The sequence below is a fragment of the Oryza brachyantha genome, chromosome 3, assembly GCF_000231095.2.
Source record: "Oryza brachyantha chromosome 3, ObraRS2, whole genome shotgun sequence".
Lineage (NCBI taxonomy): Eukaryota > Viridiplantae > Streptophyta > Magnoliopsida > Poales > Poaceae > Oryza > Oryza brachyantha.
The window spans coordinates 12307636-12330942 of NC_023165.2; the positions used below are offsets into that span (position 1 = coordinate 12307636).

The 23307-nt window shown below is 39.8% G+C and overlaps 3 protein-coding genes across 5 annotated transcripts; all 3 read left to right on the forward strand.

Annotated features, from left to right (window-relative positions):
* The first annotated feature begins 212 nt into the window (after positions 1-212).
* On the forward strand, positions 213-4459 carry LOC102722099 (SWR1 complex subunit 6). Its single transcript, XM_006650054.3, has 4 exons — positions 213-434; positions 1780-1885; positions 3586-3689; positions 3760-4459. Exons 1-4 carry the CDS (start codon positions 321-323, stop codon positions 3961-3963), a joined length of 528 nt encoding a protein of 175 aa, XP_006650117.1. The 5' UTR covers positions 213-320; the 3' UTR covers positions 3964-4459.
* A 3869-nt stretch (positions 4460-8328) lies between these two features.
* LOC102722379 (pyrrolidone-carboxylate peptidase-like) lies at positions 8329-13474 on the forward strand. 3 transcript variants are annotated; one of them, XM_015835714.2, is made up of 6 exons: positions 8329-8517; positions 9571-9881; positions 10184-10288; positions 10384-10431; positions 11082-11340; positions 13280-13474. In XM_015835714.2, exons 2-5 carry the CDS (start codon positions 9615-9617, stop codon positions 11328-11330), a joined length of 669 nt encoding a protein of 222 aa, XP_015691200.1. In that variant the 5' UTR covers positions 8329-8517; positions 9571-9614; the 3' UTR covers positions 11331-11340; positions 13280-13474. The 3 variants fall into 3 exon arrangements, with proteins under 3 accessions (XP_015691200.1, XP_006650120.1, XP_006650118.1); XM_006650057.3 differs by lacking the exon at positions 13280-13474 and adding an exon at positions 11437-11552; XM_006650055.3 differs by lacking the exon at positions 13280-13474 and having other exon boundaries at positions 8332-8517; positions 11082-11560.
* A 7360-nt stretch (positions 13475-20834) lies between these two features.
* Positions 20835-22040, forward strand: LOC102723031 (peroxidase 2-like). The gene has a single exon (XM_040522720.1). The coding sequence runs from the start codon at positions 20882-20884 to the stop codon at positions 21857-21859; it is 978 nt and encodes a 325-aa protein (XP_040378654.1). The 5' UTR covers positions 20835-20881; the 3' UTR covers positions 21860-22040.
* Positions 22041-23307: the final 1267 nt, after the last annotated feature.

Sequence of the window (23307 nt, forward strand, 5' to 3'; positions counted from 1 at the left end):
TTTGCATGATTTTTATGAGTTGGAGGTCTAATATTTATGGTATTGATGTTGAGTGAGATTTTGAAACTCGGTGCCAAGGTGAGGGATCTAAAATGAACTTATTCCATTCGCGAAACAGATAGGGACGTTGCGCTGATTGATGGGTCGGACAAGCAGGCCAGCCCAATTTATTTCTCCTCGAGCAACAGCGGCCAGCCGGCCCATCTCGATCTCGACCTTTTTCCCGTTCGTCCTCCTCGCAAGGGGCGCTCGAGGATCTCGACCTCTCTCGCCGGCCGCGCCGCCGCCGCCGCCGCTCGCCGCTCGCCACCGCCGCCGAGATGGAGGGGGACGAGGAGGAGAACGTGGGGCCGTTCCGCCGCACGAGCGCGCGGACGCGCCGGATGGCCACGCGCATGGCCTCCGCACTCGCCAGCTCCGACAACCGCGCGCAGGTTCGTCCCTCCCGAACGGGTCCGAGCTCGTCGTCCGATCCGTTCATGCCCTTCCCTCGATTCGAACTTTCTGGATCTTGCTCCCCCTTCTAGCAACAGCACTTTCTTGCTTGTTAGTTCTAGAGCTAGCTATTATTACCTCCTGATTAACACTGTATTATCTCCTTTTCTTCCTTCCTTCCCTATGTACATGCGTACTCGATTGCAGAGTGCGAGGAGCATACATTTCTCTAGCCATTTCATTCTTGGCAGGGAATCTCATATTCATCAAAGATTTCGTCATATTCGATTTTACAGCCATTCTGTTCTCACTTTTCACGGCTCTTCAGAAGGCAACAATATTAGCTCTAGATTAAGAAAATAAATAAATTGGTTCATCCTAGGCTTCGAAATGTACCTGTTTGATCTTGTGTCTACTCCTTATCGTTGCCTTCATTTCTCTGAACATTGTGTTTCTCTTCTTGCAATGAAAGCATGTAATGTACCATTTTCTTGTCAAAAGAGATTGAAACGTGTTAACATGGAGTATATTTGGAGTCATTGGACACCACTAGTTTATCCTAATTATTTTACTTTGATGTGAAAGGTGAAACCCCTCCAAATACGCTTCATTATTATTTTGAGTTATAGATGCAGAGTGAGTAAGTGTATTGAACCTTAACAGTAACAATACGTCTGCTCCATAGCTGGTTTGATTATTACTACCTCTGTTTTATAATGTAGATGTTTGATTTTTTTGGTCGCAACGTTTAACCATTCGTCTTATTCAGAAATTTAGTACAAATATAATAAATAACAGTTAGTGTTTAAAGTTCTTTTGATAATAAACTAAGTCACAAGAAAAATAAATAACATTTGCATAATTTTTTGAATAAGATAAATGGTCAAATATTGCAAGCAAAAAAGTCAAACATCTTACATTATGAAACGGAGGGAGTACTACAATATTAGGTACCACATGTTACACTTTTTATTTATGGTATAAAACAGAGCCATTGAAGGGATTGTGTCATTGTGAATGGTGGTAAATGAGCTCTGCAAGTGTCTACATGATGAGGAGTTGCGGTTAGAATTTATACTGCATATATATGTTGGCAAATATGTTTTGAATGAATTGTACCAGAAATTATGTTTTTCTTGGTACCCTTTCCCAAATAAGGAATTGTACCAGAAACTTATAGCTTTAATGTTGTTTAATTTTGTTTTTTCTCAGCTTCTGTTGAGAATAGAACATTTTCAGTGCAAAAGAAATTTTCTTGCTGATACATAGATGCTTCTAATTTGCTGATTCTCGTTTGTTTAGTTTCTTTAATTTGTGTGTATCCATTTATGTGATGGCATGCAGGCTGCACTAGCTCGTCTTGAAGCTCTTGAGAATGATAATGCTGGGCCTGAGGTAGTAGATCTTAATGATGATGATGAATATGGATCTGCAGATGAAGAAGATCATGGTGAGTTTCTCTTTATCCTTGTTTTTTGGTAACTATGAATCTACAAGTGTTACGGTGTCCTTGAGGATATTATCTATCATCACAGTCTGAAAGGGGTAGTGAATACAATGCTAGATGCACAAAAGTTACATCTTGCAGATGAATAAGTAAATTCTTCGGAACTACATTACTTGCACATAAAATTGATGTGTCTAAGTTGCTGTCAGAACTTCAAGTACTAATATTTCAGAAACAATCATCATTCTCTTTTTTGTTCTTGCAAACAGATTAATAAATAGGATCAGGATGATATTTTCATATAACAGTCTTCTGAAAACTATTTATTCATATCTAATACATAAGACAAATTTTGTGTGATGTGAGCCATTGTAGTCACTTTTTTTATGGAAGCTGTCTCTAATTGTCTTAAAGTCTATCATATATAGAGATTTAAGTACTCTCTTCATTCCATATTATAAGACTTTCTGGATTTACCTAGATTTATCCATGTTTTAGTATATATTTTTTTATATATGTGTCAAGATTTATTAGCACACATGAATCTAGGCAAGACCAAAAAGTCTTGTAATATAGAAAACGGGGAACATTAAATTAGAAGAGTAAAATACTCTGGCAATCCTTTGAGTTGTATGGGTGTCATCCAGGTCCATGCACTTGAAAAACACATCTTTAGACCCCTAAACATGCTTACCAACCCTAGTCCAAAATCCGACGTGGAATGCCACATAGACACTGACACGGCATTCCCACCAACCCTGTACTGACTGACAAAGAAAAAAGAAAAGGAAGCGGAGAAAAAAAGGGAAAATAAGAAATTTTGTGAGCAGGGACCACTTGTCAGTCGATGTAGTTTGGTGCTAGTATGGTGTGCCACATCAGATTTTGGACAGGAGTTGGTACATTAGCAAGTTTAGGGGTGGTCTAAAGATGCATTTTTGAAGTCTATGGACCAGATGACACCCACTTAGAAGTTCAAGGACTGCCAGTGTATTTTTACTCACATTAGAGTCTTTAGTTTTTTGTTTTTTGTAGAACTTCAAAAAATGCTATGTGCACATTAATATGTTACTCATAAAGCTTCGAAATTGGATATAACAACATTGTACTATTTCTACCAAATATGAAAAATATGGAAATCATTTAATTTGATGGAATGTGAAAACATAAATGTTCTATCACAGATTTTGTGCATGCAAATATTGGAATAGTCAATTAACTTAACTCTCCTATACTATCCCTCTTTGAATTGATGAGTATTTAGTTTTAAACATCACTTGTTCTTCAAGAAAATGTAAAATAATGAAAAAGTACCTATGATGTTGCGAAAGCTAGCTACCACGATATAAGATTTTAGCCATACATCCTTGATACATCTTATTTCACAGTTGCTGGTTTAATGTTACTTGTATTCTTCTTTTTTTGTAGCATGCGGCATCACCTTTTCCTCTCATGTAGCTAGAACACAGCGAAGCAGTCTTGTGCTCACCGATTCTGCAAACAACGCTTTCTCTATTTAGACTAGTATTGGCATATTGGAACTTTGGAAGGTCGATGAGTGTGAAGCCATTTGGATTTGTGGGCTTTTGTTCAATTAGAGTGCTCGGTAGTCCAGAGAACCAAAATTTCTAAAAAAAGTTTGATGTTGTACCGATCCAGTGTTACTGTGGTGATCTTTTGTTTTGTTACCTGCCTTTCTACAGTTCTCATGCAAAAGAAGCAGTCAAAGAACATGAAGCGCAAGACGAGGCAAGGGAAGGCGTTGGAGAAGAAGGCAGCAAGATCTTTCCTGGATGTGTTACATGAGGTACGCACAGCGCCCTAGATGAGGATGGGTCTCTGCCTGTTGCGTGTGAAACATTGCTTCTACTGACCAGGCGAGCCTGGAGCCTCCGCCGCCCCACGTCCCGACGTACTCCAGGGCGGCCGTCGGCCCGCCGAGCACGTCGTCGCGGCGGCACTACTGCTCGGTCTGCGGCAGCGCTGCGAACTACACCTGCGTCAGGTGCGGGACCAGGTTCTGCTCGTGCCGCTGCCAGGCCATCCACAACGACACCCGCTGCCTCAAGTTCGTGGCTTGAAGCTTTGATCGACCTGCGTTTACTTCTTCTGCACAGTCTGCACTCTCCCCTCGTCATGTTGGTAGGTTAGGTGTAGGGTCGTCTTGCTCGGTGCCTGACTGCTTCTGATAGCTAACGACGACAACGACAATCTTTGCTTGTCAAAGATGGGGACGATTTGTTGTTTGTACATATCATGTATGTACGAGGGATGGGGTCTGGAGATTGTTCGAGGTGAAGTTAATCTGTTGGCTGTAGCAAGATGAACGTTGACGGGGCTAGGTAGGAACCTTTTCCCTCAAAAAGCTTGATTCTGGTGCGAAATGATCGATATGTAGAATCCAAACAAGTAATTGTTGAGACTTGTGCCGGAACGTCCGGTTGCAGTTTAAAAGAAAGGGTAAAAAACATATTTATTCCGAATCAGACGGGAAATACACTAATTGTTTATCATGTGTCCGAATATCAATATAGTAATCTTCGTCGATTACTAAAAACAAGCCGTAAAAGAAAGGAAAAACATATCATTTTTCTTGCGACATGACCATGACAAAAAATATTTATGAACAAAAAATATGTACTCTTAACGATTTAAAGATTTAAAGGCATGGGGTAAAAAATAAATTATGACAAAAAAATTAATATCAACTCTAAATTTAAATTTAAGGTTAATAATTTAAAATTTGGTTTATAAGCATAAACAGAAGTGAAAGATGGGATGGACGTAATTAAGCCATGTATGACCATGCATTGGACCTGTGTCTACGTGTTAAAACCTATAAACCCAAAAGACTAAAGAAACCTAAGAAAGTCTGAAAAGCCTGAAAATCTCCAAAAAGTCCGACCTGGCCCGAGAGACCCAGGGGTCAGGCCAGGCCTGTGCTTTGATTTTTATGGAATTACAGGGCTTGAGCCGGTGTTTCTTGGCCAAGCTTTTCTAGCCCTGGCCTGAAGCCTGGCCTAGCTTGGGTTTGAATAGGCGTATCACTACAAAACGCAAATTAGGGCTCATAATAATGGTGGACAACATAGTTAGAGATGATTGATAAAGATAGTTGAACACAAAACTATACCATATTTATATTGCAGTCATATGAGAAAAGAACAATATATAAATCAAGGCATATACTAATATCTAAGATGGTATCTTATATTTAAAAATGAAGGAATGCCATATAATAAATAAATAAAATTGCATAAACTCTAACCGCTCACTATGTGTTAACGCCAGATTTTGGAAATTGCCGTTATGGATTAATGCATGATTAAATACCGAATCAGACGGGAGAAATGAAATCGGCTGGAATAAAAGATTGAAAACAATACGAGTTCAGCCGATAGAGTCTGAATCGGACAAAGATTGGAGTTCGATTGGGCCTGGGAGATTAGAGATAGGTTCGGTATTAATCATAGTTCGTGTAATTTAGTTTGTTTTTATCTTAGAGTTTATTTAGGATTTCATATCTAATTAGAGTTCGAATGTAATAGGTTAGTTATTAGCACATATCCTTATCTGGTTAGATTAGTTAGATTTCGGGATATAAATAGACTATCTCGCGGTCTTGTACAAATCATCAATCAGATCATCTACTCAAATTCGGCTCATCGCCAACATTCTCGACTGCATGAGCTCTCGGCGCGAGATTTGTCAGCTTCGTAATGTCAGTTCATGTTCGTCAAATCCATCGATCGGCCAGAACCGGATTGTCTCGATGAAGTTCAATCTCCTTCCTAGCTGGTCGACGGTTTACCGGAGTTCTTATTGTTACTTTGATCTATTCATAGCTTGAGGTAGTGGTAGGTTTTCGATCAAGTCTTCGCGAGTCACTTTATTCGAATTGTCAACATGAATCTGTTCGACTTGATTCTGTTAGATTGGATCTAGTTGACTGGTTTTGCGTTGTCAGATTGGATCAAGTGCTCGTGGGGGCTTATCGCTGGAGTTCTAGCCAACATTATCTCAAGTAATTTATCGGTTTGTTTATTAAACCCAAACGTTTGGTTGTTAATGTTTTGTACTAGTAATTGCTATATTAGTCTAGTTTACATTGAATTCCATGTTTAGCTTCCTATCGGTTGCTGACGGCATATGCGGTAAGCACCAGATCGGTTCGATCAGCTGATTAATCTTAAGACTGTCTCGGTTAGGTCTGATCTCTTAAAAGTAATTGGTTGATTGAATTATCTGATGGTTATCCTACTCTTGATTCAGTCGATCGGGCATATTATTATCTATCCTTATGAAATTGCTGTAAGCCGATCATCTAGTTCATCGGCTAGGTCCTAACACGGTATCAGCTATTCGGCCGATAGCGATTTTGGGTTTAACTGCTTTTTTCATGTTATATCTTGTCAGTTACAGGATCAAACTGATTGGCACGCCCAACGAATTTAAGAATTTAGGTCCTGCACTGGAGTGATCTTAGAGTAACTCACAGACCTTTGTGTGTGATACATTGTTGTTATTTTCAGCGTTAACACTATGGCACCGACGTCATGAACAACACACCACACAAGAATTGAGTAAGTAGCATGGACAAAACAAATTGAAAATATGTTAGGCGGGCAAGATACAAATATTTACAAACATGAGACGACGATCAATATCTTAGAGCAGGTACAATGGAGGTGCTAAGCTGACTTCAAAAAAAATACTACTGAGTTGGCAAAAACAAAGAAGGGGAGAGAAGATGGATGGATACTTAATTTAAAGCCAGGCTGCACACACAAACCAAGAAAAAGTACCACTTACAAGATAAAGAAAGAGATGTGATAGGGTACATAAAGAATATAATATTATTGTCATGATAGAATAAGCTAAAAATTAGAGTCTCGTATTATATGTGTGAGCTACAAAATTACTTGTGTATAACATGGAATGAAATTAGAGTAGACAACTCATGCTACTATTGATCTTGCTCTTATGCTCGTAATACTTCATTGCCCCGATGGGTTGATGGTAGACTGGTGACTAATGTGCTAGGGCCAAGATTAGTAGGGTGGTTGTAGGGCAGCATTGCCAGAGTTGAGTTGGTCGCCCCTTATACCCAATGGGTACGCATGTCTCTGTTTCATAATCAGATTTGGTTCGTCAATAAAACAATTTTCTGGAAAAGGATTAGCACGAGAAATTAGAGTTAGAGCCAAGCGAACAAAGTAACGCAATAACATCCCTCATTATTCTCGTTTCTTGGGAAATTTCAAAAGAGATAAGATTTTTTCGGCATGTCAAACCAACACTAAAGTTACTCCTTTGATAACAACACACATGCCTAAATATCAATAGAAACGTTACCTTTATAGCCCATAATAGTTAGCCAATACAAGCCCAAAAATCCGCATAACTGATATATGATTGATGCCTTTTGTTTTTACACACTTCTATGCATGGCGATTTATTATCTTCCTATAATTAATTAATTTTTAGCATTTTTCCATAAATTGTTAGAGCAAGTTCAATAGTATAGCTAACTGCTAGTTTCAATTCATCTATAGTCAATCTAATAGCCAACTCATACAATAGCTACATACAAAACATATATCATCATATCCCACATGTCATACACACATTGTGTATTGGAGTTCGTGCTGCAGCTGGCTACAAATTAGTAGCCCACTCCTCTTGTCTCTTGTCTCTTATCTCTTTAAAATATGTTTACAGTTGGCTTATAGCTTGCTATTGTACCTGCTCTTATGAATGAACTAGGAATACACCATAATCATTGGTCTATGCCAGCTAAGAGAATTACCGTGAGTTTTTTTTTAACACAAACTCTAAGATGTCATATATGATTAAATAATGAGTTTAAGGAGAGAAGATAAGAGAGAGGGAATGAGCCACCACTCGTACGAAGGAATAGAAAGATTAGTCTAGCTAATCAATGGTTAAAATTAATGTACTGGATGTAGTGTACATGTAATATGTTGATATTGTATATGTCAATTGCTTACTTGGATAAAATTAAAGTTGATATCCACCTTCATGGTAAAACTTGCTCTAAATAAACAAAAGTTCTATACCCATAGACCCATCTACTTACATCCAGGTTCAATCCCGGACGTATGACGCAGCACCGAGCAGAAAGACGCGGCGGCGGTGCACCCAGCAACACCACCAAAGCGGAGAGACGGAAACCGCAGCAGCAGCAGCCATCCGGGTTCTCTTCGCCGCCCAAAACCTGCGATGCAAAACCGACCCAAAAGCCGGAGGCGCCGCGAGAAGAAAAAAGACGACTTTGGCGACGCGACGCAGCCGTTTCCCCTCGGCCCGGCTTATCTCCTCGCCTTCCTCACGAGCCACGAGGCCACACGCCTACAGGTGGGCCCCGCGTCACTGTCACGTGGGCCCCACTCGCCTCCTCTCAATCGTCTCGGCCGATGAGTTAAGCAGGCCCCCGGCGATCTATTCCGGATTGCAGCCGCGCCTTTTAAGAAGAGGAAGACGAGGAGGCGGAGGAGGTCTGCGTGTGCCTTGCCTCTTCGATTCCTTCCGGTCTCTTCTTCTTCTTCTTCTGCTTTCTCGTTCGGAGCGCGAAAGGAGGTTGCTTTGCGTCGCTTCATCTCCGTCGTTGCAAGGTGAGACCGAGAGAGAGAGAGAGAGAGAGAGTTCAGGGCCAGCTCCGGGGCGGTTCTTGCCGCTAGGAGAGGGAGGGGGATGCTTGAGTTCTTGGTCGGTTTGGTTGATTCTTGGAACAATTTGGAGGGGGTTTCGAGAGGTACAAAGGTACCGCCTTTGGTTGGATTTTTAGTTTTTGTTCTGGGATACTGTTCTCCTCCTCTGCCGCGATTTGGCTGCTACAATCGAGCCTTGTGAGGGCGGTTGCGCGGTGGAGCGAGGAGCCTTTCTTGATGCTGCCCCTGCTACGAATTTGGCAAAAGTCTTTGCTGTGTCTACTGTGGACGGATTGAGCTCATCCGAACTAGCTACAGTGGTGCTGCATTCTTGTCGCGGCTTATGATTCCCTCTGCACTCTTCTCAGCTGATTTCTACTGAGAAAAATCTTGTCAACTCCTTGGGTTCTAGTGCGCTGTGAAACTCAGGTTTCGGCTGTTCCTTACAACCAAAACACTTTCAGTATTTTTTTTTTCGTACCTCGCAGCAGTCTTTGCCAAGATTAGTGTTTTTCTTTAATCCTTCGATTTACTCCAGAATTTGGCCATCCTGTAGACGCGATGCGATTGATTCTTTGCTTGTCCAACTTTTCTATTTTTTCCCTGCTGAGAGCGACGTCTGCTTCAATCGGTTTCAGAGAGTCTAAAAACGTGGTTTGGTTGCGCTCCGCGGCGTTGTGCCGATCACACAATTAAACAGCTGCTCCAAAGCACCTATTTAATTTTATTTTAAGACAACGACACCGCTAAATCGTCAGCGTTACTAACTGCTTACAAAAGTAGTACTACTTGCACTTGCATGTTGTATGTGTGCCAATGTCGTCTTCTTGGCTGTTGGGAGGTCAGCACTGTCAGCAATAATCTGCTGTACATTTTGTTTAACACACGACATTCTCCCATAGCCTCATAACAAGCATGTTTCCCTTTTCTGGTTTTAAGGCTATATTTATTGTCCTTATGCATTGATGAATTGCCAGGGAACTGCTTGCTTTACTGATATAAGCTTATGCATTGCAGGTTTTGGGACTGCATATTTTCTTTGGTAAACGATAGTTGGATAAATGGGTTCCGAAGGACCTTCTAGCGTTACTGTTCACATTACTGGATTTAAGAAGTTCCATGGAGTCGCGGAGAATCCGACTGAGAAGATTGTGAGCAATCTCGAGTCGTTTATGGAAAAGAGAGGGTTGCCGAAAGGTCTAATACTTGGAAGCTGCACTGTTCTTGAGACTGCTGGTCAGGGTGGGCTTGGTCCATTGTATGATGTGTTCGAGTCAGCTATTGTAGACAAAGAGTACGGATTGTCTGATCAGACGCAAGTGATTCTGGTCAGTTCTCATCTTTACAGCTTTATTCAATAGTACATTATTAGAAATTTAATCATGTTATCCTGAGAGGTCCACAATAATGACTTTACAAGCTTTATTATTTGTTCTTAAATACAGTTTGGATTCTTTAGTGAAACTTATTTGCACCTAGTTTACTCTTGATAAGAAATTATGAAAGTTTTTTGTATTCTAATTTTAAAGATCCATCAAGTTTCAATCTTAATATCTCTGCAGTGAAAAGAATTGCTTTTTAACTTTTTATTAGTCTGATTCAAACCCATTACTTTATGGAAATTTTGCAGCTCCATTTTGGAGTCAACAGTGGCACAACAAGGTTTGCCCTTGAGAACCAAGCTGTTAATGAAGCTACCTTCCGTTGCCCTGATGAGTTGGGATGGAAGCCACAGGTTACCTCAATTGCAGTTTCCCTTTATTATTTCCCATGGATACACATAAAGCCCTTCCATTCTTATCTGTTCCTTTCCCCTTTTCAACTTTGCAGCGGGCCCCTATTGTGTCATCTGATGGAAGTATCTCAAATACAAGAAAGGTAGAATTTTACAGTTGTTTCATGAGAATATTTTGTGTTCGAGTTAAATTCTCCGTCCTGTAACACAACTCCAGATACTGCTTGTCTGTTTTGGCTTTTGTTAATTTAGCATTGACTGATTTTGTATCATGTTATATTACTATAAAAACAAATTATATAACATGATAATATTGTGCAAGAAAAATCCAATTTGAACTAGTCACTATACTTTAAAGCATATATTAATGGTACACATTTTTCTACATTCACATGGATTCTTGATGAACTTTATTGGTGGATAGAGCAGTACCTTTGTTATTCGGTTACTCCTTGCCATTCGACAATCTTTGCATTCAAGGATTTTCAATTATTGTGTTATAATAGGTTATGCTTGGTTCATAATTCAGCATTGCTAGCCAAATCTTTTGAGTTGATTTTTTTCAAACAAATTTCGGTGTTTAGTTAAAATATTTTTAACTTGAATTGAAGAGTTTGGTGGCAAAGTTTTTCGTGCACAAAATGTGTGCTAAAATTGCTTATTGTGAGTGGCTTCTGTAAGGCTGTGATGGCCACAATGGCTTGTTCTCTAAAGTGCTTCTGCTTCCTACTAACTTATCTTAGCCTTTGTCATCTTAACCACATCTTGACCTAATTTTTTTATGAGCAAGCAGACCACCCTGCCCGTGGATGAAGTGAACAAATCCCTACAGCAGATGGGCTTCGATGTGGCGCCTTCAGATGACGCTGGTCGATTTGTCTGCAACTATGTCTACTACCAGTCTCTTAGGTTTGCAGAACAGCGTGGTATCAAGTCTTTGTTCGTCCATTTCCCCCTCTTCACGACAATTCGCGAGGAGGTTCAGATGAACTTCGTTGCTTCCCTTCTCGAAGTTCTTGCTTCCCTGAAATATGCACAGTAATATAATGGAGGTCAGCTCCTACTTTCTGAAGCTTCTTCTCCCCACCATTTTATTAGGAACTGCAAAGTGACAGACCTCTAGTGCTGTGTTTGTTGTCCGCCTGTAGGCCGCCGCATTTGCTGTGAAGATAAAGTTGGCGAGAATAAGATTGTAAAATCATTCATGACATTATCTCTTCTCCAAACTGTGTATAAAAAAAATGCTGATTAGAGCGTTTGATCTTGTGGTGATGTGGTCCAGTTGTCCAAATACTCGTGCCTTTTTTATGGTGGTGGATGTTGCACTCAGAACATTGGATAATACTCTTCTAGACCACTGAATACAGCTCCTTCCACTTGTTAAATGAAATGATTTTGCACAGGAATTAATTTTCAATATCACTACATAAAGCTGCTAGTAGTTGGCTCTTTACGCCCGTGAAATGATTTTTTTTTCCATAAACAGTCTGCTTTATGTCAAGTATGTAAGATGCGATCCTTCTCAACAATCTCTTCACTCCAGAATTTCCTGCATACTGCATTTTCTGTAGAGGGCTGGCTCTGCCACCGAGTATATGTGATTTCATCTGAATTTAGGAATTAGTGAGAAGTCCATATACCCTCGTAAATTCGGGCCCGTTTAGTTTAAAAAAACTTTTTTTAAAAAAACATCACATCAAATCTTTGAATATCTAAATAAAGCATTAAATATAAATGGAAAACAAAACTAATTATAAATACAACATTAAATATAGATGAAAAACAAAATTAATTACATAGTTAGGGGGAAATTATGAGACAAATCTTTTGATCCTAATTATGTTATAATTAACTATAAGTGCTACAGTACTCATATATTTTAATGACAGATTAATTAGGCTCAAAAGATTCGTCTAGCGGTTTCCGGATGAGCTATGAATTTCGCTTTTTCATTCGTATTAAAAACTCTTTCCATTATTCGGTCAAATATCCGATGTGACAATCAAAAAATTTTGTTTTCGTGAACTAAATAGGGCCTCAGATGAAATGAATATGACATTTAACATGCTGTAATTTTGTATATTTTGCAAGTTTGTCCTGTGTCACTTTAGTTAACAACTCGTAGAAAACAATAAACAAAATTACAGGAGAATTTGGTTGACTAGGAAACAATAAAGAAAGCTAGGCTGCTGATAAATAGCAAAGTAAATTTTATATCTTATATTTTTATTCCTTAATCTAGTAATAGTCTGATTGCAATATTTGTGACAAAATTTTCTTAGCTTTATGAAGCACCAGAATTCTGCTAGAACACTTCGAGTAAAAAAATGCAACATGGTAAATTTTACTAATAAATCATGATTACAAATCTTTTGCTTCTACGCATGTAACTTGGGTCTACAAAAGGTATCGAGATCCGGTGCTTTTAACCTTTTGCCACTCTTTATTAAGAGGGTTTAATCCCTCTGATAATATTTATGAGAGGAAAGTATCAATCTGTTATCACTCACCCATAAGAGTGCTAAAAGTTAAAATTTTTAAATTTCTATTGAGATCTTATGCAATTTGAATAGGAACGACAAGTTTACTAGTCTTAGGCCTTCACTGTCGTTAGATGAAAGATTCGAACGGTCAGGATTTACGGAGAGCACTTTTTAGCAGAATTTGCTATGGTGCGTGCTGGCCGTGTTTGCTACAGTAGTTCAGTGAAAACTACTCTTATGCCATCTAAGCTACTAGCACCGTTAAAGATATATTTCTCTCCGTTTCAAAATAAACCGATTTTTTATTTTTTACATTTAATTTTTAACTCTTCGTTTTATTCAAAAAAATTTTACGATTGATATTTTTGTTCTTATTAGATGATAAATCATAAATAGCACTTTACGTGTGACTAATTTTTTTTTCTAATTTCTTAAATTTTTTTCAAATAAGACGGATGGTCAAACGTTGGACATGAAAACTGAAGAATTCATTTTTTTTTTTTGACAGAGAATACCTAACTATTGGTGAGGTCAATCCCAAATTCCCAAGGAAAGGTACGTGACCAAGCTGTCCCGGCTTCAAGTTGGAGAACTTTCCACCATGCTTGCCTGCCTGTAGAGCACATTTCTAAGGAATGTGTCTAATGGTATCATACAGTAAAAACCAATTCTCGGTATGTCTGGAATTTTTCATCCGACCCTTCTGTCTCCCTAAGACTTGCTTGTTTTTTGGTATACCTCTGAGTTTTTATTTATATCATTTACATACATATTCTACTAGTTGACTGTTAGTTTTTGTATAAATAATTTTTTGCCCTCAGTATATTGCTAAAAATTAGAAATGTTTGACATATAAATTATTTTTGTTGTTAAAAATAAGGGATACATTACTAAATATTATTTTATAAATTTTAAAAAGAGAAACAAAATTTCATTAAAAAGATTCATTGTAAAAAAAAGCTTCCCAACAAATCTGAAAATCAATTTGAACAAATATGTAGTGAAGAGGATTCGTTGTCAAATAAGGGATGTAATTATTTTATCGCAAATTTAAAAGTGCACTAAAATTTTTAAAATAAATTTCAAATCAAATTTGATGAATTTCAAACATCTTCCTACAATTTAAACCCAAAAACAAATAGTTTTAGTTCTCATTTTCCTGGTGAAACTAATGTATAGATTTAATCATAATTTTAAAAAAATCAAAAAATCAAAATTGTTTTTCAAGTTTGGCAGTAAAATAACAATTCTATCCATTTATTTTACTATAATTTAACCTTTTCACGTGCAAATTATGGATTTGTGGCAATATGGCGCATAGCTATGAGAGGGGTAATATAGTCTTTTTAGAAATATTTAATGGTCAACTAGTTCTGTTGAACCCCACGTGGTTGCCAAACGAACATTGAGGTGTCATCTCACTCTATATAACTGACAATTAAGGCTAATCAGGTTTTTTTATTATCGTTCATTTCTTTTTCTTCCTTCTCCTCTTAATTTTCCCTTTTCTATTACCTCTCTCCCTCTCCCCCCCCCTCTCCTTTTTCTCTCCTTTTACCGAGGAAGATGACCACACGGTATCGCCAAGGAGGAATGGGACGACGAGAGCAACATGGGCCTCCGCCACAAATCGTTGCCCACGAGCTCAATTGCAGCCACTGCCCTCGAGCTCTTTGATATGGATTTTGTTAGGAGCTCAAGAAAGATTGTGGCAACAAGAGCGGAGCTAAAGTCTGGTTGGCACAAGCCGCTATTACGAGGTTGATAAAGATTGAGCCGACAGCCTCCAGATCAAACAACAGAGGGGCCGAAACAATGACAACCCGGCGAGTGGAAGCACATCCAAGTGGCGAGCTAGTCCCACGGACAGAGTTGGACGACGACGTCAACATGCCACTGGGAGGAAGACGCCCATGAGTTTGCCATGCCTGGGGGTCAAGTAACGCCTCGATTCTAGGGTTGTTAAAAACTATTTTAACGAAAGCTATACACGAAAATCTCAATTCTTTCTGTGTAATTAAGGATTAAAGTGCCAAGACATCGAGTTTCACTCTCTTTCTAAACCTCCAAAACATCTCTAAATTCCAATTCAAGTTCGAATCTAGGAATTTGAATTTTGTGATTCGAAATACCTCCAATAAATACTACCAAAACTTTTCCAAAAGTTCTTCAAAAATTCCTCCAAAAATCTCCCAAACTCAAAGTTCAACATCTAGGATTCAAATTCCAACTCCAAAATACAATTCTCCACAATCCCAAAAGTTTCCAAACTCTTTTCGGCCAAATATAGTCTCTTCTCTATTTCATTTTCCTCCTCCCTTCCTGTACCTGGCCCATCATCACCCTTTATTCCCTTTCTTCTCCTCTCCTTTCCCCTCTCGGGTCATTAACCCATAGTCGCAACCCACTGTACATCATCTCCCTCACGGCCTGTTTGGCTTTCTTTCCGCTATGCCCACCCATAGCCCACAACTACACTAGCCCACCCCCTCACCACTGCCGCTTGTCGATAGGGTTAGTCCCGCCTGAGAACACTCACTCGCCTAGGGCCCACCCGTAATCTACCACCCCGTCGTCTCCTTCCCCCCTCTCTCTCACGTCTCTTTGTCTCACTTTCTCGAGCAAGCCAAGGCCGACTGCCGCACCGCCGCGCTTATGCGGCTCTACCATCCCCCGCTATTTTTCGCCCACCTCACCGCCATCACAATCGCCCAATATCCTCTGCACATGACACGTTGCAGCATGTCAATAGTTGTGCCACCGCCTTAGCACACCGCCTCTTGGCCACCACCATACATTGACTATAAAAGCAAACATTCTCCACCCCTATCGTGCCACACCCATCGCCGAGCCAAGCTCAAGCTTGAGCTTCGTCGTTCACCATTGATGCCACTGCATTTCCCACTCGTGTGGTGAGCCCCGCTCAATTTTTCCCTTCCCTTTTCCAACTAACGTTCACCGCCCTCTGATTTCCCCACTCCTGGACCCCTTTGACCGCTTGGTTGCTTCCGTGGTTACCATCGGTGACTGCATCCTGCCGCTGCACCCGAACACACCCACCACTCGTCCCTAGGCCCCTCCCATCTCCTTTTCTTTCATTCAGGCCGGTCATTAGCTTCGCCCTCTCCTCCACCACCTTTTCCCCTGATGCCATGCCATCCCCCACTTCGCCACTGTTCACCGGTGCCCATGCGACCATCATCGGCCATTGATTCTACTCGGAAGTCAACCCTAGCTGGCCCTCTTTGATGTGGCATGCCATGTAACTGCCATGCCAGCCGACCAGGACCTGCTCCGCCACCTCACTTCCCCCGTGGATGAAAGCATTTCACGTGAATTGATTGAAAATACATAACATGATTAAAATGTATTAGCGAGCATTCATAGCAATAGCTGCATGAGATTTGTGTAGCAGCACACATTGACGATGACACGCCACAATTAATGAACAAAGACGCCGCCATGGTGGATGATGTCGAAGGGGACTGTTCCAGAAACATGCTATCCCAATTCGCTGAACTCAACGGGGTAGACAATGTGCAATGGCGTAGTATAGATGAGGTGACAAAACCCTAAGTTGTTCTTCGTGTGTGCTTTGTCGAGGTGATAACTTGATATTTATAGAGAGATCATGATGAATGTCTTATCTCTGCAACGCATAACCGAACCGGATTAGTCACACATAATCTTTCCGAACTCCATTTGGATCAGATAAAGAAGAATAAATCGAGCAAGATTTGTAGTGAAACATGTTTATACAAGAAAGTTGCGTCCGTGCAAGCATGAGCAGTCCATTTGGTGGAGCATTCACATGCATATCGCGTGCGCACGTCCTTGTGTGAAACGAGGCGAGCGTGCACATGTGTTTCTCTAGTTATTTTTCACACCATTGCTCAAAATTGTTAGGAGAGTATCCACTTTTTTAAGGAGGTCCCTTCTTTTAGGATAAGTAAGGTAAGATTAAAGTTCATATGTATGCATTACAGGATGGACTTTTAGGATTTTCTCAAAAAATATTTCTCTTAGAAGCTAAAGCTCATTGCCCAAATTCCAATAAGGATTAGTTTGTTGGAGCACCAGAGCAAGAGGGGCAGGTTGGGAGAAAAGGACAATAGAGAAGAGAAGGAAAATGGAACGCATAAAAATAAAAGAAGAAAAGGAGAGAAGGAAAAATAATAAAAGAGGAAATAAAATTTATGTGGTGCCATGCCACGTCAGCACTGGATTCTAAAAGGCCCGTGATAGTCTGGGCACCAAATTATACACTTTAAAAAAATCAGGGACCTAGGTATATATTTTGATATATTGTATATATAAAGACCTATGTGACATGGAAAAAGTTTATAGACAAATCATTGCACTCTACTCTAAAATAAAAATAAGATATATGCAGAATCTCTAAATTCTTCTTAAGCCTTTGTTACCCATTTAGAATGATATATGGGCCTACCTTTCTCTCTCTTATGAGGTTGAGACTTGAGGGCTGCTACTTAATTAGGCCCGTTCGAAGGTGCCGATCATCATAGCTAGCTCATTAAAGAGGTAATTACAGCATTACACAACGTTCCGGTGATAATCTAGCAGCTAAAGTTAACCATTTAAGACATGGCGCAAGCAAACCCCCCCCCCCTCCGGCGCAAAAAAAAACACACACACACACACTGGCAACGGAAAATTCATCTTGAAAACTTTTACAGAAGGTCGAGTTTACAATCCATTTCATTCCAAATATTTAATGAAGAAAAAAGTTGATTGTCCTTGCCTCTATCAAAAATATAAGTATTTCTAGGTGATTTATTAGGGGTAAGGTCGAGAGAAAATGACTGTTGTGCCCCTTAATAAATGAGGAGTGGAGAAACCGATTAAATGTGGTTAATTTTGAATAAAAGGTTATTAATATGACAAATAATAAATAGTGTCAAAAATACTTATTTTTCAGTAAAAGATTTAAATCCCGAGAGAATAGTTTGGTTATTAAGTTGCACAATATTTTAACTATGGAGTTGTCCAAGTTTGCATTTTGGGAGAGGAAACATAATTCGAAGTTTAGAAAGCAGCATATGCAGCATCCTGCGCGCGCATAAGTCTTTGTCTCAACAAACACACCGTGGTGGGTTGATGTCTGACATAGTATATCATAGAGAAGTAAATTTAATTAGTAAAAGACATTGGACCATTTGTGTTGTCAGTTTTAGAGCTGTTCTACTCAAAATTTATTTGCATTGCAAGTGGTTGCTATCTCTTTGACCATTTGTGTAATGACGTGTGTGCATGCATATCTTACTCGGAATCAAAAAGGTACTTTTTATCACACAAATTAATATATTTATTATTATTGGAGCCCTTTAAGATGCTCCTCTTACTATCATAGAGGTAAGAGTATTTCCGGTTGATACTTTATCCCATCCACTATTTTAAAAATATAGTATATGGGAAAAAAATATTACTCTAGCATATACTTCACTTCATCCTCCAAATAGAGTCCAGGTTGAAAAGAGAAAGTGTCTATCTTATAACTTCATATCTCAACATCTAATCTTAAGAGTAGAGATAAGAATAACACGGGGGAGGCGGTGATAAAATTTTAATAAAATATATATGGAGGATATAATGTGGATGTTCTATTAGAATGGTAACTGAGATGAATAAAAAAAATCTATTTTAGATGATCATCTAAATAATAATATAGATGATTTAGGAGGTTTACTAACAATCTAGGACATTGATTATTCACGAGTATTATACGGTGTAAAAAAATTACGTGCCCCTTCATTAATACACCACGGTAAAAAGAAACAAGTAACAATGGCAATAATTATCCATCCAAAATTAACTTTGCATGCAACGACGAGGCAATATCTATTACAAAATGGGTGCATGCATGCCAATGAAATAACTGAACATATAATGTTAAATTTGAGTATTTAATCAAACCATGAATGATGCATGTTTTATATTAATATTTTAGAAAAGTAATGACATAAATTTATAGTTGTAAGGAAATTATTTGTCATTTCAAATCTCAAATTAGTGCCCTGATAAAAAAAAGCTAAATATATGATTTGAAAGTTGTACTATAAAATGTAAATAAAACCAAAATATTTTCAATTTCAATCTAGTGATGCAATATAATTCAATTCTTTTACAACTTTAGCACTAGGCATCTATTAAATTACGAATTTCGTATCAACTTAGGAAAGTTTGTTACGGAGTACTTCCTTAATTATATGTACTAATTGCCATAAAAAGGTTAATTATATGGATTAATAAATGAAGTTAGCCATTGGATCAAACCTGAATGGACTAGCTCCAAAAAAGTTTTGGTGCACCTGATCGAAAACAAAACCAAAAATATATATATATATCTTTCTTCACGTTGGATCACGATTCAAGCGAGCTAGAGAGAATGGACTCCGCGCTGAATCTTTACTTCATGCACCGATATGCATGCATGATTCCTGTCTTCTCCACGTGGTTGGTTTGGTGAATCCGATGAATTAAGATACTGACCTAGTAGTAGAACTAATGAAAACTCCAACAACATGACCATGTGTCAAGGACCAAACTGAGTTTTCAGCTCGAAAACTAGAGGGACTAATTAAACTGACTAGTACATGAATTTTTATCCTTAACAAGATGCGAGCTTGTGGAGGACACGTTCTCTCGACGAATGAATTATTTTAAGCAAAGGATCAGCTAGCCAACGACCTCCTGATTTATTAATTAATTAGGAGCTGTGTGAGCTAAAAACCACACGCTAAACGATGGTACAAGACAGCCTCAGAGTGCCCATGAAATCCCAGCTAGGACATGCATGAATGAATGTTGCTGTGCCATGCCAGCTATATATAAACTAGCATAGAGCACACAATTAGCTTCTAACGACCTGCTCTTGTCTTTTTCCTCTTTAGATAATGAGATTTGCTCTTAATTAGTTCAATTGTGCTCTGCATTAGCTAATAGTTAATCATTAATCTGACCATAATAAATGAAACGTTCCAGAGACTCGGGTCGTAGAGTCTGATGAGCGGTTTGGACCAGTTAAGATGAACTCAAAGAGACAACTAATTGAATTGGTAGTAATCATAATTTGCAAGAATTTTTGCCAGAACATATATACACTTTCAGCAATTAGCTCAGTGCCAGACTAAACGCCGAGAAAGCTATTCCTATAGGGATACTTTTTTTTTTGGGGTTCATGTCGATATTTTGACTTTATGCATCCAACAGTGAGCAATAATGCTCATACGTATACAGAGCTCCATCAAATTAAGAAAACAAAAGAGTGAGAAAACTATTCATAAGTACATGACTATTCTGACTTTGCAAATCCAATAATTTGCAAATTGCAATAATGCTACAGTACAACCTAAGGGCGCTACAGCTCCATTCGAAGAAAACAACGAGCAAGTTGCCTTACATGCAGCAAACCATGCGATGGCGGCACTTTCTCTCGAAGAGGAAGGGAAAAGGGAAATTAATTCAGTATGCGCGCGCGTATACAGTTCACACAACGAGAGAATAAACTTGTAACTCCATCTTTTCGCTTTTGTCTATATTTATAATACAAAATTTAAATTATTAATCTTAAATTTAGAGCTGATTCTAAGGTCTTTTTATTGAACTTTATTTTTCAGTGTTGGTTTTTACATCGATAGAAATACATTTATACAACATTTTATTTATAAATTATTTTTTGTTTGCGAATATGTTGTTTATCTTTCTTTCTCACCCCTTAATTAATAGAATCACAAAGCGGACTACATGCATATCACGCAGCTAATTCGTTAGCCGTGGGCATGCATGGACTGATGGACCCATGCATGTTCATGCCAGCTAAGCTAATGTAAGATGTCTCTCACCACAAATGATTGATTGATTTCTCAATACAGCCACCAATCAATCAATCGGTATATCCAACGAATATATTAATTGAAGTAGCAACATCGAATCAGCCATCCTAATTAAGTGACCATATGATGTAAGTTCTATCTCTATAAATACAGCCATTCGGTCGAGCCTCACTTCATCGCCATTCACTACACTCCTAGCTAGTGATCTTCAGAGCAGAGAGCAGTAGCAGCTGACAGTGAGAGTAGCTTAGCTAGTAATGGCAGCTGCCGCCATGAAGGGGAAGCTCGCGGTGGCGGTGACATGCGCGCTGCTCCTCGCGTCGGCGTGCCATGGCCTGGAGCTGGGCTACTACAAGAAGTCGTGCCCTCGCGTGGAGGCCATCGTCAGGGACGCGGTCAAGAAGTTCGTCTACAAGGACGCCGGCATCGGCGCCGGCCTCATCCGCCTCGTCTTCCACGACTGCTTCGTCGAGGGATGTGATGCATCGGTGCTGCTGGACCCAACTCCGGCGAACCCCAAGCCGGAGAAGCTCAGCCCGCCCAACATGCCTAGCCTCCGTGGCTTCGAGGTCATTGACGCCGCCAAGGACGCCGTCGAGAGGGCCTGCCCCGGCGTGGTCTCGTGCGCCGACATCGTCGCCTTCGCCGCCCGCGACGCCGCCTACTTCCTCAGCAGGATGAGGGTCAAGATCAACGTGCCAGGTGGGCGCCTCGACGGCCGCCGCTCGCTCGACTCCGACGCGCTCAACAACCTGCCACCGCCGTCCTTTACCGTCAGCCAGCTCATCGCAGCCTTCGCCACCAAGGGCCTCGACGCCGAGGACATGGTGGTGCTCTCCGGCGCCCACACCGTCGGCCGCTCCCACTGCTCCTCCTTCGTCTCCGACCGCCTCGCCGCCCCCTCCGACATCAACGGCGGCTTCGCCAACTTCCTCAAGCAAAGGTGCCCGGCCAACCCGAGCTCCAGCAACGACCCGACCGTGAACCAGGACGTGGTCACCCCCAACGCGTTCGACAACCAGTACTACAAGAACGTCCTGTCGCACAAGGTGCTGTTCACGTCGGACGCGGCGCTGCTGACCTCGCCGGCGACGGCGAAGATGGTGTCGGACAACGCCAACATCCCCGGGTGGTGGGAGGACAAGTTCGCCAAGGCGTTCGTCAAGATGGCGTCCATCGAGGTGAAGACCGGATACCAGGGCGAGATCAGGAGGCACTGCAGGGTGGTCAACTAATATGGTCAAATTAATCAACGTGTGTTAATCATTTCCACTCAATTTTTTTTCACAGCTACCTTCATTTTTCGTATTTATTCATTCTTTTATCTACTATATTATGTCTTTCTTATCATGTGTTCTACAATGTAATTGTGTAATATGACACTGTATCGATCACGTCGTGATAACATTGGGAAACATTCTTTTTAATTGCCATGTTGGTAATAGGATATTTGCACTCGATCGTGCTTCATTTCAATGCAAAGAAAAAACAAAGAAACACAACTCGCAAAAACCTCCTTTCGATATACCATCACATGAAAGTGAAATCAACGTTCAAATTCTCGTGTCCATAAATATGGCTATATGGGTTTTTTTTTTTTGCACGGAGAAAATATCCCAATCACACGCAAGGCTCTCCTCCTACCATCGTAATCTAGGCATATGCATGATTCTGTCTCGTGCACTGTGTTTATGGGCAAGCATGGGGGAGGGCCCTCCTCGTATAGGGCCCAAGTCGTATTGGACATTGGGTCATCAACGGTATAAATACCAAGGCCTCCAGAAGAGAGGCCATGAGATCAAAATTTAGACAATCCAAACCGGAAGCGGTTTTTTTAGCACAGTTTTTTGAATGTCATCTAAATAGTCATAAAAATATAATAAAATTTAACAAGATAGATAAATATAAGTTATATCAATCTACAAACATACAAATTTAAATTTAACTTCTATAAATTATAGAAAAAATAACAAAAACAATTATATCCACGTGCTAAAAACTGTTTCCAATCCAAATCACATAAATTCAGTCGTTAGGATGATTTTGCTTGTAACCGTCGACTACGGTCGTTGACCACAGCTTCTCAGTTATTAGCTACTTGTTAGGCTAGATTAGACCCTAACTGCATATTGTACTTTAGTGTGGCCTTTTTGTCCATAGTACATATAAACTAGATCGGGCCTATAGGCCTACAGTCACCTTAGGCGTCTGAACCAATATAACATCTATATCACTTTCTTATTTACACGTTATCACAAATATCTTGGTACCATACAACCATATGTTCCTTAAATAGCATAATCGGGATACCACTTCTCGATAATATTAGTAATAAGCTGTGGAGTATTTTTTTTTTAAAGTTTCAGTTCTCTAAAAAGTACCATTTCAGTGCAGAGACTGAATTTTTAGCTACTTATTTCGTATAGTTCTAATGGCTTTTTATTTCAGTGAGAACTCAACGCCATATTGTCCAGTAAGTGATTGTTTTTACTACAAGAATTGTATGGTTTTTGGACGTATTTGGTATGACAACAGGATATAATGTCACTATATAATTCGTTTTATGGCATTATATAATACACATTTCAATTTAATGACAATAAAAAATCATATGTCACAACAAATATCATATAGGTATTGCAATATCACCCGGTGACGATATTTGCTTGTCATAAGGCCTATT